Source organism: Channa argus, chromosome 2, assembly GCF_033026475.1.
Source record: "Channa argus isolate prfri chromosome 2, Channa argus male v1.0, whole genome shotgun sequence".
In the NCBI taxonomy this organism is placed as follows: Eukaryota; Metazoa; Chordata; class Actinopteri; order Anabantiformes; family Channidae; genus Channa; species Channa argus.
The window spans coordinates 24,170,991-24,188,514 of record NC_090198.1 but is presented as its reverse complement, the minus strand read 5'-3'; the positions used below and the strand labels follow the sequence as shown (position 1 = coordinate 24,188,514).

General features: G+C 38.9%; 1 protein-coding gene across 1 annotated transcript in view; it reads right to left on the bottom strand.

Annotated features, from left to right (window-relative positions):
* The window catches only part of prtga (protogenin homolog a (Gallus gallus)), a 29,039-nt gene extending 16,177 nt beyond the window's left edge, over positions 1 to 12,862 (bottom strand). The window contains exons 1-8 of the mRNA XM_067486134.1: positions 12,664 to 12,862; positions 10,812 to 11,114; positions 4,079 to 4,223; positions 3,783 to 3,916; positions 3,023 to 3,319; positions 2,753 to 2,912; positions 2,173 to 2,420; positions 744 to 908 (exon numbers count right to left, since the gene is read on the bottom strand). Coding sequence (XP_067342235.1) covers positions 744 to 908; positions 2,173 to 2,420; positions 2,753 to 2,912; positions 3,023 to 3,319; positions 3,783 to 3,916; positions 4,079 to 4,223; positions 10,812 to 11,114; positions 12,664 to 12,730 — 1,519 coding nt within the window. The 5' untranslated portion in view covers positions 12,731 to 12,862. The remainder of the gene's footprint in view (positions 1 to 743; positions 909 to 2,172; positions 2,421 to 2,752; positions 2,913 to 3,022; positions 3,320 to 3,782; positions 3,917 to 4,078; positions 4,224 to 10,811; positions 11,115 to 12,663) is intronic.
* Positions 12,863 to 17,524: the final 4,662 nt, after the last annotated feature.

Genomic DNA, 17,524 nt, shown 5'->3' with positions numbered 1-17,524 from the left:
GTTTCAAACAAGAACTGGGCAATGAAAATAACTGACCTAAATCTTGGTTCCAGGTCATGAATAATATAGCAAGTTTTACTGACAAAGTGAAACAAACATGGTGGCTACAGTTTGCTGTGGACATAGCCAAGAAATTATCTGGTCTCATATGATACAACCCTAAAATTTGTTTTAAGGAAAAACACTAATGTAAAACACAACACAACAAGATATCCCTTTTACTCTTCCCTTTTTAAATATGGATACCATTTTCTTATTTAAAGTGTCCGGAAACTTTTCCTGCATTCAAAAAAGTCTATTCATATAATTTATTAACTGCAGTTATATACAGTAGACCAGAAACCCACCAGTCTTTAAACCACAGGCCAAAACTATGAACAAATGATCTTGGCCTGTAATTCAAAACACTCGAGGGGCCACACAGATAAAGATATACACATACATACAGTAACACCAGTGGTGACCTTTTGCTAGACTCAGAGATTGTTTGTTTAGAAGACGTTTTACATGCAGTGAATGAGTTTTGTTGTTGACATAATTATTTGTGTACACTGGCATGCATACATGTACACACACTGTGCACAAATAATTAGCCTTTTATGTCAACAACAAAACTTATTCACTGCAGGTAAAACGTCTTCTAAACAAACAATCTTAGTCTAGCAAAAGATCACCACTGGTGTTACTGTGTTTATTGTGCACTGACTTCATCATTTATGATCTGACTCTTAATGATATCTCACCATCCTCAAGTGTTTCCTGAAACACATGGTCTGACATACGACTGGCTCCCATGGGCATGTAGGCTACAACATAGAAAGTGTAGTTGCAAGCTGGCTCCAGGTCATCAATAATGTAGCGAGTTGTATCATTTCCAATGACAACTTGATATTCCTCGTTGTTTAATCCTGCACAAATGACAACATTGTAAATAGAGATTAAATATAAATTTCCACATGAATGAAACAAAGATAGTAGAACTTCAGGGTAGGAAGTATAAAAGCAAAAAACAGTAATAAGATAATGATCCATATAACGTCTCTTATTTTGTTACAGAGCTGAAAACACAAATTAGCCTCCAAATCTTCAAGTTCAAGTTATCACAGAACACTATATTTTAATAAAACTGCCTTATAAACATTTTTTATTTAGTGCAGGTTAGAAAACTCACAAAATACTATGTGTATGTACATCCTGGGAAAAAACATCCTCATTTCATTTCTGACATGGTAAACAAGGTACTTGGAAGTAAACAATAAAGCACTCTCCAGAGTTAAAAGCCTCCCTGAAAAGTGTAACAAAGTCAGCCTTTCTGTCCAATTCACACCCTCCCACGGGCTTGACAGAATACACACTTTGGGGCACTCTATCACACTGGCTAATTAGTTCCTCCTTTCATTGGAGCCTCTATTTAGTGCCAAGTGTCTCTGTCTACAACTTCAGGTGCAGAGTGTACTGTCTGACCCTCTGAAATTTTCCGTGACTGGGACAAGGGGCTTGTGTCACTAAATCCAGATCAAGTGTGGAAAATCAGTGACAGATGCCAGTTATTTAGGAAAAGAACAGAGAGAATTTGTTCTACTTTTTTGACCTGCATATGCCCAACAAAATCTAGCAGGTGTTCCTTTTTTTCCCAGCTGAATTCTCCACGTTTCACTTCATTAATGGGAGTCACTGGCATTATAATTAAATGCAGTGCTCGAATGAACAAGCTCAAGTTTTTTCCTCGTGTGTTGCTTGAATCTGTCTCTCATTATCAACGCCAAGAGTTCCCAGGAAAGCTGAAATGCTTTTAAGGCTTTTCTGCTTTTTGTGGACAGTTTTGTCTGCATCCTGAATTTTATCAGCTGAAAGGAAGGAAGCTGTATCTTGAAACTCCACAGGGATATGGTGTATACTGAACTACTCTTGTTTGTCAAGAAAAGCCATTGTTCTACTACATTTTAAAGACATACTGCTTTTTAGACCTCTGCTCACCATGATAGCATGAACAACCTGCGATCAACTCCTACATTACACTTTCTGAACAGGGAGAGTTTAACTTCGAATTCCTGAACTGCTATCTCTGTAGATTATAATGGTCATATACATAAAAATGCCTTCATGTTCTTAACAATTTCCCCTCAACACAGACTTTGTGAAAATGTCAGTGTTTGTTGACACACCACCTACCTTCAGCCTTCATGTAGTGCACTGAATAAGCAATAACTTTGTCGGAGTTATACAGAGGCCTCTCCCAAGCCAAAAGAATGGCAGAGCTCGACACTGTATCAGCTCGTATGTTCCTGGGCACACTTGGCCGGTCCTCTGACATCACCACAATGAGCCTTGCCATGGATAGGACCGATCCTTGGTCATTCTCTGCCTGGCACTGATAGATGGCATCATCCTCAGGGATGATTTGGTTGACCACAAGTTTGCTGAGGGACACACACACAGATGGCTCTATTAAAAGGCTCTTTTACCAGGTTGTAGTATTTTTTATAATTTCCTTTAACAATCTCTGACATTTGAAATGGAAACCCAACTAAAATCACATTTGCATTGCTGTAAATTATTTAGGTTCCGTCATAGTGTAGGGTTAGAAGTAAATTATTTATTTTAACCGTTTTAAATTGGCCAGTAACAACTGCCTAATTGTTAAAGAGGTTCCTGTTCATTACATTTTCTATAAAAAACATACAGTATATAATGTATTGAAGAGGTGTGGATGGTATAAGAGGTACAATAATTTTAATGAAGAAAAAGTTACCTGTGGTACATCTTGATTCTACCATTGGAGTGAACTTTCTCTCCATTTTTAAGCCAAGTGATTTGAGGCGTTGGAACACCATCAGCTTGGCACACAAAGCGGGCAGTGCCAGCACGTGGACGAGTCAGGCTCTCCGGCCATTCCACGAAGGAGGGCGGTGCTTTAAAAAAAAAACAACATAAATAAAACGGTTATGTTAATAATGTTTTACGCTAAAAATTATTAATAGAAAATCCAAGCGTATAAGTATACTACGTTGTATACTTTTACCTAACACGGTGACATTGGCTGAGGCAACAGTATAGTTTCGCGTGCCGGGAGTGGTAGCTCTGCACATATACACTCCTTCATGCTGGGGCTTGATGTCTGTGATAATAAGGTTGCCATTTCCCAACACTTTAGTGTTGTAAACATCAATAGGCTTGCTGTCCGCCCGGCTCCAGGAGATGATGGGACGGGGATTGCCTGTGGCCATGCACTCCAGAATGGCACTCTGGTGCAATGACACTGAAATGTTCTGTGGCCTGGTGATGATGCGAGGCTTCTGGGGAAGTTGAGGGTTGGGAGCTGCAAAAGAGAGTTAGTAAACAGGAAGAAGACAGCTTTTACATATTCTGTAGTAAAACACATGGATTCTGTAGATTAAAAAGAAAATGCTTCCTCTGTGCTGTTTCTTCTGAATAAATAAGCCTTTTAAGTAATTACGGAGAGTAGACATATTACTATGTGATAGTAAGTATTGCTATTGCGTCAATCCAGGTCTATATCAAAGGATTGGTACCAGCCAATTCAATTCTCATCCATATTTAGTTTTATTGTGTTTTTTTGTGTTGTGTTGAGCGAGTTAGGGTAGGTGCAGTGAGTGTTATTATAGCAAACCATTAACAATTTATCTCGTAATAAAAAATACTTAACAAATACTGTTAAGTATAACTACAACATTGTTTTTCCTACCACTTGTTCTATTACAAATTTGTGCATCGGTGCCATGTACACGAAACATCTGTAAACAGACACCTAGGCGACATACATGGGGTAACAGTGAGTGTGGCCTCAATGCTTCGGCGGCGGCTGGCAATGTTAGTAGCGATGCAGCGATAATTTCCAGCATCCACCTGCTGCACCCCGTGGATCTGAAGAACACCACTGGGCAGGACTGTGATTCTGTGTAACAGAGAGATACAGTACACAGACATTATACTCCAGTATTTAGCAACTGCACATTTACTCTTTCTTACAACTTAAAGTGGATTACAGATTATATTTCGTGTCCACCTTGAAAAGAACTGATGTCCATGTAAAAGCTGAAAGCAATAGAGTGCAAACCTTTCAGTGGTGAGGGGTAATGTGACCCGATTGAATTCCCAAGTGATGATGGGAGGAGGGTGAGCACTGATTTTGCACGAAAACCTGGCAACTGAGCCTTCAGTCACCACTATGGATGCCGGCTGGATTGCAAAAGCCGAAATACCTGTGGCAAAGCAGAACAAACAACAAGGTAAATACTTAAATATTTAAGTAAGAATTCTTACATAATGACAATGCTTCCCCAGCCTTATCATTTATCTCAAAATGTGCCAGGAAAACAGAGAATTCATTGTTTCTTACAGAATTCTACAGATTCTTCCCTATTCATGTTTTTATTTGTTACACATAGCTTTTTAAAGATAATGTCAAAGAAAACTCCTTTCCCTTGGGGTGATTCTTTGTTGTGAAACGTGGTATTGTATTTCAGTTGTCTGAAACTTTTTTCACACAAAACTACAGAACATTAGTCCAAGCAAGGATAAGAAAAAACCAACAACAAAAAAACTGACCACAAAAAATCGGGGGTTAAACAAAGCTCTTAAATCTGCAAGAAATTATAAAATAAACTGAAAAGCTGATTTGATATATATTTAGACAGTTTAAAAGGCTTACAGATAAAATCTCTTTTTACTTTTTTGTCTGAATTAACTCTCTACTCTCCAAACATTTTTATGTATCTCATTCATCCATCATAGTCAGATGTCAAAAAACTGATACCTAAAGCTATAGACCTGCTGAGTTCTACAGGAAGGTGATGACTGGAGTGAAACAGCTACATTATGCAGGGGATAGGGTTTCCCTGAAACTGAGCTGATATCAGCCACTAGCTGAGCAGCAAACATGTGAGGCTTGACATGTATTACAAGAAGGATTTTAATTTTGAACCAAACAAAAAGCAGAAATCTATGCTTTTTCTAATGATTGTTGTCTTAGCCTCTCCCGTTTATAAATGCCCTTATTGACAGTGGCTCCTACTGGGCTGTAAAACTCCTAAAAGCCTTTAAAGGTCACTCACTGCTCTCCCATCCCCCACCGTGCTCAAAAAGCTGCAGAGGCCTGAGGTCAATCATTTGTTAAAATAAAACAATTGCACTGATGTTCTGACCCCCCCCCCCCCATTGCATTTTGCCAACCTCTATATATATCGTTATCTTTTTTATATATACCCACACAGGCATTTAACACCAGACTTGGTAACTTATGCTGCTAAGAACAGTCTCCTGGAAATACCTACGCTGTTTTAAGGGCTTTGTCTATAAGAAGTCAACATGAATGGCTGTTTGTAAGCAGTGCTGACAGCTGTTGTGGTGATAAAGATTAGAGCTAGAAATTAATGAATTATTAGTGAGTTATGACTTTTACAGACATCTAGTGCACCTTATTTAGGCTGTGGAAAGGGTGATAAGATATAATTATGAATTATGAGTTGGACTTCTGATTATTGGAATATTTTAAATGAAGACAAAAACCAAGGTTTATTTTATAATGGCTGCTGGGTCAAACATAAAGGGACACATATCCACCCCCCTATTAGTTAACACTGGCTTTTGCAAAAATGTCAATAATATGCTGCTGAGTTGATATGACTTCAGGGCATAGGAGATGAGAAGCACTCATCCTATGCTTCAGTACTTTGCCTTGATTCAAATGACACTGGATTGACTAACTGCATGATAATGATTGATTACTGATAAACTACAAAACTCTAAAATTGATAGGGTTCATCGAGCATTAGTCAGAGAACCTCAGCTAAGACTGACCTTCCTTTGAGCGTTGTTAGCTGAGCGGCTACTAAAGTGCACTTATTGTATTTATTTAGTTTACTACAAAATATGTACAGTTGAAAGAAACACTTGGCCAACTGAAACACAGAATAAATATGTTAGCCTAGTCCCTAAGCATAAAGAAACTGTTCCAACCATCTGCCCTTCCCAGCAATGACACCTCTCACCTCTGACCTCCACAAATCCTCGCAAGCACCCAACTCAGGCAGAGCCCTGCATGACCCTAAACCAGCATAACTGCCCTGCAAACCATCTACAAATCACTCACATTGTTCTACAGATACAATGTTTTAAAATGCTGGTTTTGTAATGCCATCATTTTTGGCTGTATCAGTGTCACCCAGCAGTCATCGTCCATGGCTGAATTGTATTTTGGATGACCACAATCAAGATTTTTCTTACAATGTTAAAACGACTGTATGCTTGGCTTAAAGTAACAATAATATCCAGAGTTCCTAAAGCTAAAGATGTACAATTATGAGTTTGTCCGTATGGCTATGTGGTTTAGGATTCTATGGTCTAAAGTAAACCTGAAGACTAAAGCTTTCTTTTCCTCCCTTTAGCCTGCAACAGATGGGTCTGCTGATGCCAGCAGCTCAACAAACTGAGGGTCAGTGGACAGGTCAGGCCCACACAAAGGTTCCCTTACAAATACCAGGAATTAGTTCAGCCCTTTTTCATCTGGTTACGGTGGTCAGTAGCAAAGCAGACTTTACCTGCATGTTTTGAACTAAAAATAACAGCTTATTTCTTTTTGTGAGCTTATTTTTCACTAGAACAGGGTTGTTTTTTATTACTTTTTGTATCAATCTCTAAATGAATCACTTTGAAATTACACATAACTCTAAACCACATAAACCTTTAAACATTAACCAAAAACACCATAAACAAAAATACAGTGTCATTGATTCTAAAATTCCAAACAAGATATAATTATGAAACAGTCAAACATGAATAGCCGCAGTATATCTGAATAATAATCAGGATAATCTGTGAAAATGGCCACATACAAAGTAATTCTTAAAATGTAAAACAACCAGAAATGTTTTAATCAACAGTCAGTGAGTAAAATATTCAGCATGGTTTCAACACTATGGATGACAGAAGCAGTTTGTGTTCAGTCGAACACTATGTCAGAATCAGATCCAACCATTAGAACCCAGCACCAGAGGTCCAATCTTTTAGGTGAGCCATTAAAATTGATCTTTTACTTCTGATCCTACAAGCTGCTTGTCATCATCATCAGGATGCTCATCAAAAACCTAGAAAAACCTTTACACATACTCTGAAATTGATCATATTGCTGTGAACCAGAGTGCATCACAGGATATACACCAAAATAAGTTACTTTCATATTGACTCAATCATCTCCCAAAATAAAAGCTGCTGTTTAATTAAGCGATTAACAACGTTAAATGACCCCAGTAGGAAAAAAGGGGGTTGATATACAAAAATGTAGAAGAATGCAACCCCGAAAAAGCCCACCAATCAATCACTAGCTGGTTGGCAGATGTGCTGCTGCTCCACACAGGCTGCAGGATAGTCAAGTGACCACTGTCCTGGCTAAACAAAGAGCTATTCCCATGAGCAGCGTGACCTCTTGAAGGACTGAGCAGGCAGTTGGGGAGCAGTGTTGGAAGTAGCACTCCTCCCCTCCTCCAATCTCTTATCTTTGCAACAAAGTTTTCCAATTATTCAACAGCAAACACCTCCACTCACCAGACACAGTGGCTTCATTGTTTTTAATCTCCATATCAGAGCATTGAGGTAAAAAAGTCAATCTTCTAATAGGTACATTCTGTTTTCCAAAACAGATTTGCTTTTCTTATAACTCCTTAGGAAATCAAGTTGAGGCAGATAAAAGATAAATCTTATTATAATACAAGAGATAAAAGCAAAAAATGCTCATTTTAACAAAAGTAGACTCACTGATGACTATTGCAGCAACTGATAAAACTTTTAGAGCATGCAGCAGCACTGCTGTAGGACAGATTTAAGTTCTGTGCTCTGTCTCACTGCCCTCCATCTATTGAACAATTTAAAGAAACCTTTGACCTCTGGGCCTGCTGTTCAGGGACAACCATGGTTACCTTTTGTGTCCAGCAGAGGAGAAAAACAAGATTCCAGGCTTTAAGTTGTCTCACTTAAGGACATTTCATTCATTCACATCACAGCTTACAATGGGGGAAGTTTGCTTTCGTCTTATTGGGGTTTCTAATTGTGCCAAGCCGATGAAAGTCAGACACATTCCTTAGCAACTTAAAATGCCTGTGAACACACTAGTAAGGTAAGATAAACTTTTGCATTAAGTGTACTGCAGGAGTTCCTTGAAATACCTCTTTCAAACTCATTCTGCTTCGTTTAGACAAATAAAGTGAAAAAATTAATTAAGTAAGATTTCATGTATTCATATATGTCAGCATCACCTATTTTTGTGGACAAGTTGGTTGCCTTAGATGAAAATGATTTACAAGAGTTTCCCACAAGTATAAACACAAATATGGAAAAGAGAAGCTAATAAATCCTTCCTTTGTATCCGAATATGTATCAAGAGAGACAATATTAGATTAGTGATGCCGTAAAAAGAATTTCACTAGATAGCAGAAATGAATATACTATTAAAATTAATAAATTACTTTTCATTTATGAAGTAGCAACATCATCTGCTTCGACTTCACCTTTATATTATGTTTGCAACAAATGCAAGAATGTACTTTTGGTGGATAATGCCAAATTAATGATCAATGTTGATTTCATGAACTCCTTCAGTGAGGATATGACCAGAAAAGTTATATAACACAGTTGTGCTGAGATGTCTACTAAGTTTGTGAACTTGTGAGACCTCAATTTTGAATGTGCCCCCAGTTGGTGTTTTGTCCCTTTTAGGCCCAAAAGTCTATTTTAGAACATTAACAATACCAGGTTACATTAAATCATTTCCATTACCGACTGGTCTTAGAGCCCTAAGATACCAAGATATCAGAACCCATCCACACTTCAGTATGTAAATAATAATAATTCACCATCGGACAGTGGCCAGTTTAGAGCAACTGAGCAGCACCTGTAAAAGCTGAGGGCATTGTGCAAGCGCACCCTCCCGTGCCCCCAACACATAAACACACCCAAAAATAAGGCGCCAACTCAGGAGGCCATCTCTCCACAGAAATCACTATCAATCTGAAGTCTATTGACAAAAGTCACATGATCAGGCTCTGGTGTCAGATTCCTTTTCATCAAGGCCAAATCCCTTCTCACCTTTGTGCTTTAGCAAACTCAATGTTTAAGGTTACCCTACATCTCTATCACATTAATCAAAGAACAGCTAGCAGATGGACAGCTTCAGCTTATAAGCGTACAACTAAAAAACTCACTTTTCTGGACCTGAATAATAAAGCACTGCTGTGATCACTTCCTTTAATCAAATCTAAGTTGCAGGAAATGGTAGCAGGACTGATAAAGAGGGACAATGCTCTACGGTCTCAAAAGGAAAATGTAAAGCTACCCATACGTTGCACCCGTCTATCAACTCAGGAATTACCATGTTAAAATACACAGTAAATCAACTCATGTATAATCTTTATCCAGTTAAAATGAATTTAGAGACTAACAACCACACATTTCCAAAGTCTCTGATCAAACTTCCATGCACTCTTTTGCATGACCTACAAGAGTCATGCTGTTTACTGAGGTTTACCACCTTGACATCTCAACCAAAATGTAAGCTCAATATCTTAATTTTTACAATTAATGTAATTGGCCTTCATTTGGTGCACAGGTCCAGTTGTTCTGTCCACTGACACAAACAATTGCTTCCAGAGAAACCCTTTTCTTCTGCAAGCATGGAGGGGGGCAGTGCGGACAAAAACATTCAGAGTGAAAAGCTTTTCACTCTTTCACTGGAGTAGTGAGGCAGAAGACAATTGTGTGCAAAGCGCTCAGACCCTACTGACCTGGTAGAGCCTGCAATAAAGTTTGGTCATTTAGACACTCAAGCTAAGGCTGTGGTACTGGGAAACAGCAATTCACATTTGTGTGTGTGCGTATGTGTGTGTGCACACCACTTGCAACAACCCCCACTGCTGTGTCCTTCAACTGAGCATTTCTCAGGTATGTGCAAATTTTATGAGCTCCCAGATAGACCCTCAAAAAGGTCTAAGTGCCATTTTAAAACAAACAAGTAAACCTTACTGACAGCATTTATTACTTCTTATATTACATCAAGCAAGTAAACTAATGAACAAATTATTTAAACTATAATACGTAGCACAAGAAATATTCGACTTTTAATCAAAATAAAATATCTAATTCTGTGCTTTATTCAATGTAATATCTGCATCCTGCGCAAAGTATTAAAAATGATTGTTTAGTACAGAGGGTAATATAGGTAAAAGAGTTACGTATATTCTACAATCGTGAACTACTACTGGCCTGTAGGCAGGAGGAGGCGATTGAAGGTCCCAAAAGACCAACTCTGCCTGAAGCTTCTCTACTCCCCCCTTAAAATACTAGGTCAACTCGAACAGCATTGGGGGAGAAAGCATTCCAAAAGAACAATTCCTCAAGCGATCAGTCTGCAATAACATGAAAGCCCTGGCCAGTGAATAGGGGTCATCTGCTCTTTTGCATTGGAAGGCCAGTATCCTGGACAGCTTCTGACCTTTCAAATCTCCTGCTCCTTCATTAACACTCCAATGGGCATATTCTCCTTACAAACAGTAACTATTCCATCCTTTGACTTTGTTCCACTTCCTGCTACCATCAAAGCTGCCTTGACTGCAACACTGACCAGTACATATCAAACAAAAGAAATGGTAATGTGTATAGGTTATGTAATTCATCCAGGTAAATTTGAATTCCATCAAATTATTTTTGCAAGTATGTGGTAACAGCAAGAACACAAGTAAACTGACACATCACATGGGCTCCACCATGTTACCATACCAATGTAATTTCAGCATGATACTTACTAGCGATTGTAAGATGGGCCTTCTGGCTCAGGATTGCTCCATACTTGTTCTGTGCAAGGCACTGATAGAACCCCTCATCTGATTTGTCTCCTCTTCTGCTCTCTATCTCTGAAATATATAGGGAACCATTGGCGAGCAGGTACACCCGCTCATTCACCACCACTTTTACTCCATTCTTGAGCCATCTGACATCAATGGGTGCCTCTCCATGCGCCTGACAGTCCAAAATAACAGCTTCTTTCCGCATGACAGTGACATCATGGGGCTCTTTGATGAAAAATAACTCACTAAAGCATAAAACACCTGTAGAAATAGAGAGGAGATGAGTCAGAAAACTGCATGGGAAATGAGGAGCAAGGAAGTGTCAGGATTCCAATAAAGAAGTTAAAGCACTTACACACTAGTCAAAATAATGGTTTAAGGCCTTTTAAATGCTAAGCTTTAACTCTGTCTGCATGCTTTTTCTGAAGCGAATAATTACATTCACTTCCAGTTTGACATATCCAGTTGTAGTTCTGTGTCCTCGGTTTGCATATTTTAAGTGTTCACAGATGAATAAGTGCAGCAGACGCATGACACGGGGAGAAGGTCTACAGTCCTTTGTAATAACACTGTAGCTTCACTTTAATCCAATTACTTATAGCCAATAAAGTCAGCTGACAAAGGTGAAAATGTTTATCCAATTAGTCCCCATCGGTTACACAGACACCTATTACCACACTGTCAGAAAGACGCTCAGATAATGTTTCCTCAACGTGACCTCAGTAGACTGAGAGGAGACGCTGTGTCATTCCTTAAAGGCTATAATTCAATAGGAATCAACAGAACACATTACCAGCATTTAACATCCAATTCAAAAGCAACAACAACCCTGTGAAATTCTGTTTAATTTACAACTATTTCCTCCCACAGCAAGGTAAGCTAGTAGGATAATTTACATACAATCAGTAAGCAGAGTGTCATACACTCAAACAGGGTAATGGCACTGAGACGAGTGTTTATTCAGGTACTGGGTCTGTACAAGGGACAGTTTCCTCAATCAAGATGACTTTTTTTTTTTGCAGTAATAAGTCTCTATATTGGGCATATTAGCCGAGTTAGTTGTCATTGTAAATTACCATCTAGGGATACACTCAGTTGACAGTTTCTTTGCCTGAAGGCATGTTACGGTAACGGTAAAGCTTTGATGAATTTGGCACATGTGAATGAAACTTTCTAATCCCTTCTGCGACGGTAGTTCGAGCTTCTACCGAACTAGTTATAGGCTAACGTTGCTGCATTACACAGTGAAGCGGTTCCAATGTTTAGCACATCGTCACTGACATAAATGCGGGGGGATATATAAACGCTTGCCTTTTATAAAGTCATTCAACATGCTCAAACAGTTAAAGATGCTACACATATCAAAATAAAACAAAATAAATCAACTTCTTTATAAAGTTATCCAGTGAATTGTCAACTGATTGTAACATCAAATCGAATGTTAATGGCTAACGGTAAAAAAACAAAAAACAAAAAACAAAAAAACGGTTTACGTTAAGTTTCTAATAAACGGGACAGTTATTTAAATTTTTATATAAAGGTAATTTATTAGCCAATGTAAACGTCTACACTGGTCAGGTAGTCCACGATCTGTTTTAGGCTTTGGTAATTGCTAAATGTTACTAACTTAACGAACTAGTCAAGCTAACGTTAACTTGCCCGTTAAGTTACAGCGGACATTTAAAAGTCAGTAACGATGGTAACGTTATTGTAAGTGATCGACAGTCAGCTCACGGACTCTCAGCCTGACTAACCCAGCCAGCTAGTTGGTGTTTTCGATGTCTTGTATTATTCATGCCCCTTAACTTACCTGAAATTGGAAGAAAAATGACGAAGAACAGCAAACGCTGGCAGAATTTGCTTGGGACAGGCGCCATTTACACGAACTGTCCGTGCATGCTAGCTACTCTCTCATAGTTGTTTCCTCCAGGGGAACTGCGCTGCTACTGACTACAGGGGCTGGTGTTGGAAGCTGCTGGAGGACAGTTTCCCTCCTCTGGGGATGGACATTGTCAATTAAGCACGTCTCCGGGTCAAAATGAAGCTTTTTCTCCAACGCCACCTAGCTGCAAGTCACAGAGAGGACAGTTCGGCCCATGGATGGACTGTGAACAAGGCCTTTCATCATTTGTTTCGGGATATTTTATGTGTGTGTGTGTGTGTGTCTTTTAACTGTTTCACACAACAAACATGAACAGTATACTCGACAGTGACCTATGACCCTGAGCTCCCTGATCTGCCTAATGTTGCCTCCTGCCTGATTTAAAAAACTATCCATGGGTACACGCACTCAATACCCAGGTAATTGTGTCATTATTTGCCCAATTTTCTAGACTGTATCGTTTAGTGCCACTCCAAACTATTGAAGTTAGAAGTTTGTGCTATAAAAGTCAGTCGAAATACAAAAGAACAAGTACTCGAGACAGAATCCATCTGACTGAGCTGCTGATAAACAGTATTTAAAGCACAAAAGAACGTGATGCTGTAAGCACTAAGTCTAGTCCAGATTTGTTTGTCATGTCTCATAACTAGGGCCTCTGTAATCTGTAATCTTCAGGCCTTGTTAAGTTTAATTCACATACAGATTCAAGAGGGAAATGACTTTGGCAATCTCAAATCTGATAATTTCACTTGAAAATCGAACAAAAAACTGGTAGGCCAACATTAAAGGGGCCTTCAGTGTAGATGTTTTGTTAAAGCCTTGTTTCCAGGGCTGGTAATCAGTTTTCAAGCTTCATTTTCACTTTCTTCAGCATGGGACTCGGGACAACCTTGAGATGCAGTTCAAATTACCACACACTCATTAAGTCGTTATTTGGCAGTTGTATAGACCAACTTCAACACTATCAGTATCTAAGGTCATCTGTCTGAAAAATTACCACTGTGTATCAAACAATTTAGGGTCAGTGTACTCTGATTGTGGGAGAGGTTCACTCTCAGCAGTTCACCATTGTGCTTCTTCTCTCACTGTGTCTCTCCAGCAAAAAAGTACTACATCCTTTAAAACCAGGAACTGTTGGTTGTCAGGGTAGCTCTGCTGGAGTAGCGATATCGGAGAAGGCCGAGCAGACGTTTGTGGTTGGACCCAGCACAAAAACCTGGAGTGCACCTGCTCCACAACCTGCAACTAAGCCCCCATCAGGCCAGATGGGCTTTATTTTACTAACACTTCATCTTCACCCTCTCCTATCGCCAAGCTGAGTGCCCACCAGTTTACGCCACAAGAGAGTCCCCTGGTGACCCAGAGGGAATTGTTGCATCACCCTGCATTGTGGGAGTCATCACCTGGAGTTGAGCAGCAGGTAAAACTGTAGAGTCTGGGTTACACCATGTTTCTGCCTGTACACACTCCTGAAAGAGACAGTTTTAGCCCCCAGACCAGAAGCTTGTCCTCCCAGAACCCTTTCTCCATATCCAAACAGCTTCTAATAGCAAAATACCCACACGACTCTGTGCTCTATTCCTCCACCAGCATGTCCCTCTTCCAGGGAGCCTTTCGTCTTCCAATCAGGACACTTTAGAGTCAGGTTTCTGTCCATCTTTGCATTTACTGCTGTCATTATACCTCGATGAAGCTCCAGCCTGCCCTTCCTTGCCCATCACCCGAGAAATGATAATCACTGTCTTACTCCAGCTATAAAGTGCCTCCTATATCAGAAGATTGTCTACTAAGGTTCGAACCTGTCAAAATTCAGGTATTCTCTCATCTCTTTGCCATTGCACTGAGTCTACTGTCATTCCAGATCCTTCCACCCTTTATGCCATTATGCACATCTATTCCTTACACCATCAATAGTGCCTTAATAAATATTGTTTCCAACTTTTAGCTGACATATTCCTTTCATGCCACCCCAGCCACAGGTTTGTCCCCAACTCTGTTGTCTGTTTTTAGACTTCATTGTCCTCCTACCAGGTGTCTTCACCTCACATCATCCCCCCCCTCTCAACTGCCTTTGTTGGCATGAGTAAAAGTGTTTTGACTTTTATACAATGGTTCAGAATGTTGTAGCTGTTTCTGAGCCATGGCAGATGCTAGAAGATCCAAATGGTCTCTACAAGACAAAAAACTGTTAATGTAACTTAGTTTGTCTCATGTCCCTTAAAACTGGACCTTGTGGCAATAACAGGGAAGCATTGGTAGCGGGACAGCTGCTGTGTCAATGTCGATATTGATCCAATGTACTACTTATTGTTGAGAGAGAGAGATCAACCCCCATTCCTCCCACGGTTCTCACCCCTCCTCCTTTTGTGAACCTCACTCAGCAGCAGGGCTGCAACCCAGCTGTGTTGTTTGGTTACGCAAAGTGCTGATTCACAGCAGTGAAGATTGATACAAAAATTAAATAGAAGTACAAAATGTTGCAAAACTGTTAGCAATACATGTTTGTGACATTAAAATGTAATTAAAATGTAAGAAATCAATTATTTTACTGGTTTTTAAAACTGGAGTGTTATGTTTTTCCTGACTGATGTACACTTAGTGCTATTATCCTAACTCAGGCAAAACTTCAATTAGATGACAAGTTACCCTAATTACAAAAATAAGTTTCAAGTGCACTTTCAAATTACATAGTAGGACTCTAAAGAGTCATTTACATGTTAAAAAATGTGAATACAGATTAGATTTCCTGGTTCGAAAATTAAAAACAAATATTATATATCAAGTTAAATGTGGTTTATTTAGCAATAAATTAGCTCAATATCACACATTTGCTTTGAGGGGCTTTACAATCTGCTGTGTATGTACCATAGTAGATTCAAAGTGAGGACATTATTGAGTTTATAAATATATCTAAAGTATTGAATGTTTGAACACAATTTTCTGCCACAATAATCTCTCACACGCAAATAATAACCTATTTGCTTGTTATATTTCCCTTTAAGGTAGTTATACTGTATCCTGATAATCTACCACTGCCTCAGTTTAGGATGTGTGCTCTCTTATATCATGTGAAAAAGTGAAAGCGTGGCTTCTCCCCAGGGAGTTTCATTAATCAAGAATTCAGATTCGGCACCTGCCAATAAAGGCACAGTGGTGGGTGGACTGATGGTCAGCCTGAATGTGAGCTCGGGTCGAGCTCTGAGGCCAGATCAATGGAGGAAAGTCATTATCAGGGTATGAATTTTGGTAAGGGTGTGGGTAAAGGAGAACCAGCTTTCCCAAGACCTGCTGCCATTGACTGAAGGCTGTGTCCTCCTGTTACAACACAGGCCCATCCCCACTGACCCCCGCAGTGTCCAAAAGGCCGGTCTGAATGAATGTGACCTCTAATGAAGGAGAGGGGGTTTCAGTGCCTTCCGGGGGGTGGGGGGTAGTAGAAATTAGGACTGTAGCTGTTCAGCTAAATCGCACCAAAAGGTTCCCATCTCAGAGATGATTTCTGTCCTCAAGCTGCTCTTGTTAACAACCAACAAAAACATGAATGAGTTCCTCATACCGCTCCTCAACAAGCGCACAAGTAAATCACATTAAAATATGACTACAGCTACATTGGGCTGAGATAAAGCTCTGTGCTGCAGTGAAATGTCATCTAAAATAAATTCCTAATTAAAACCAAATAAATAGACAGTAAGGAGAAAAAAAAAATCAACATTTCCCCGTTGATATGATTCCAAACAAACTGATTTTGTGCAATAGATCTCAGTTTAAGTAAGACTTAGTGTGTCTCCCCCTGCTGGAACAATTCAGTACTACCTACATTGCTGAAATTTACTAAGTTAAAGCATATTGTATTATGCAAGTTATGGAAGCATAATTAACAAGTGTTAAATTATGTTCTTAAAACTAATGAATAATCTGTTGACAAATTTAGACACACTGATTATTTTCTCCATTGCTTTGATGCACTGTTAGAAACTAAATTCTAGCTGTGACAAACACCAGCACTGTTTCTTTTGGCAAACAACTGTATTCTAATCCGTTGTAAAGTATTCTTTACAGGCATGAATGAAACTGAGACATTTTCTATGAAATAAGAGAAATATAAATAATTGTAAATAATAGTATAAAAATAACAAAAGAAAATCTGACTTTGCTTGTGATTTTCGATAGAGCTAAATATTTCCTAAAATGCCTTAAATGGAAATGGCCCTGACAGATTTTTAAGAAAAGATTATAAATGTTTCCTGTAATTGGCATTCCATGTCTTGAATATTGTAATCAGACATTTATTCTAAAAATATTGTGATGAATCAAAGGCAAAGTCCGATTTTTATTTCTTTTATTACTTTTGTCAGTCTCAATTTAGTTCAGAGAATATGTTGGATTTCTTTTTTGTGGAAGGGTACCAACAATTTAATCAAGTCCTTCTGTAAAATCCAGCTTTCACAATTGGATCTCCAGTTTTTGAAAAATACATGAATTAATGCTTATCATACACATACATTAATGGTGCATTATAGGCCTTTTATTCAATGGTTTTACACTGATGGAAAAAGTGTGAATGAAACCTGCATTGTCTCAGCAGTGTGCAGATACAGATAGCAGACATACATCAAGTCAATGGAGAATTACTAGTAAACCACTGTATTGGGAGTCAACAGCTACAGTTTATTTACCCTTGAAACTGTTGCACATATATCGCATGTATGTTGATTTAAAGCACTTATAGGTGTTATAAGAACAAATATGTATTAAAACATGAAGTGATCATTATAAATCAGTAGACATT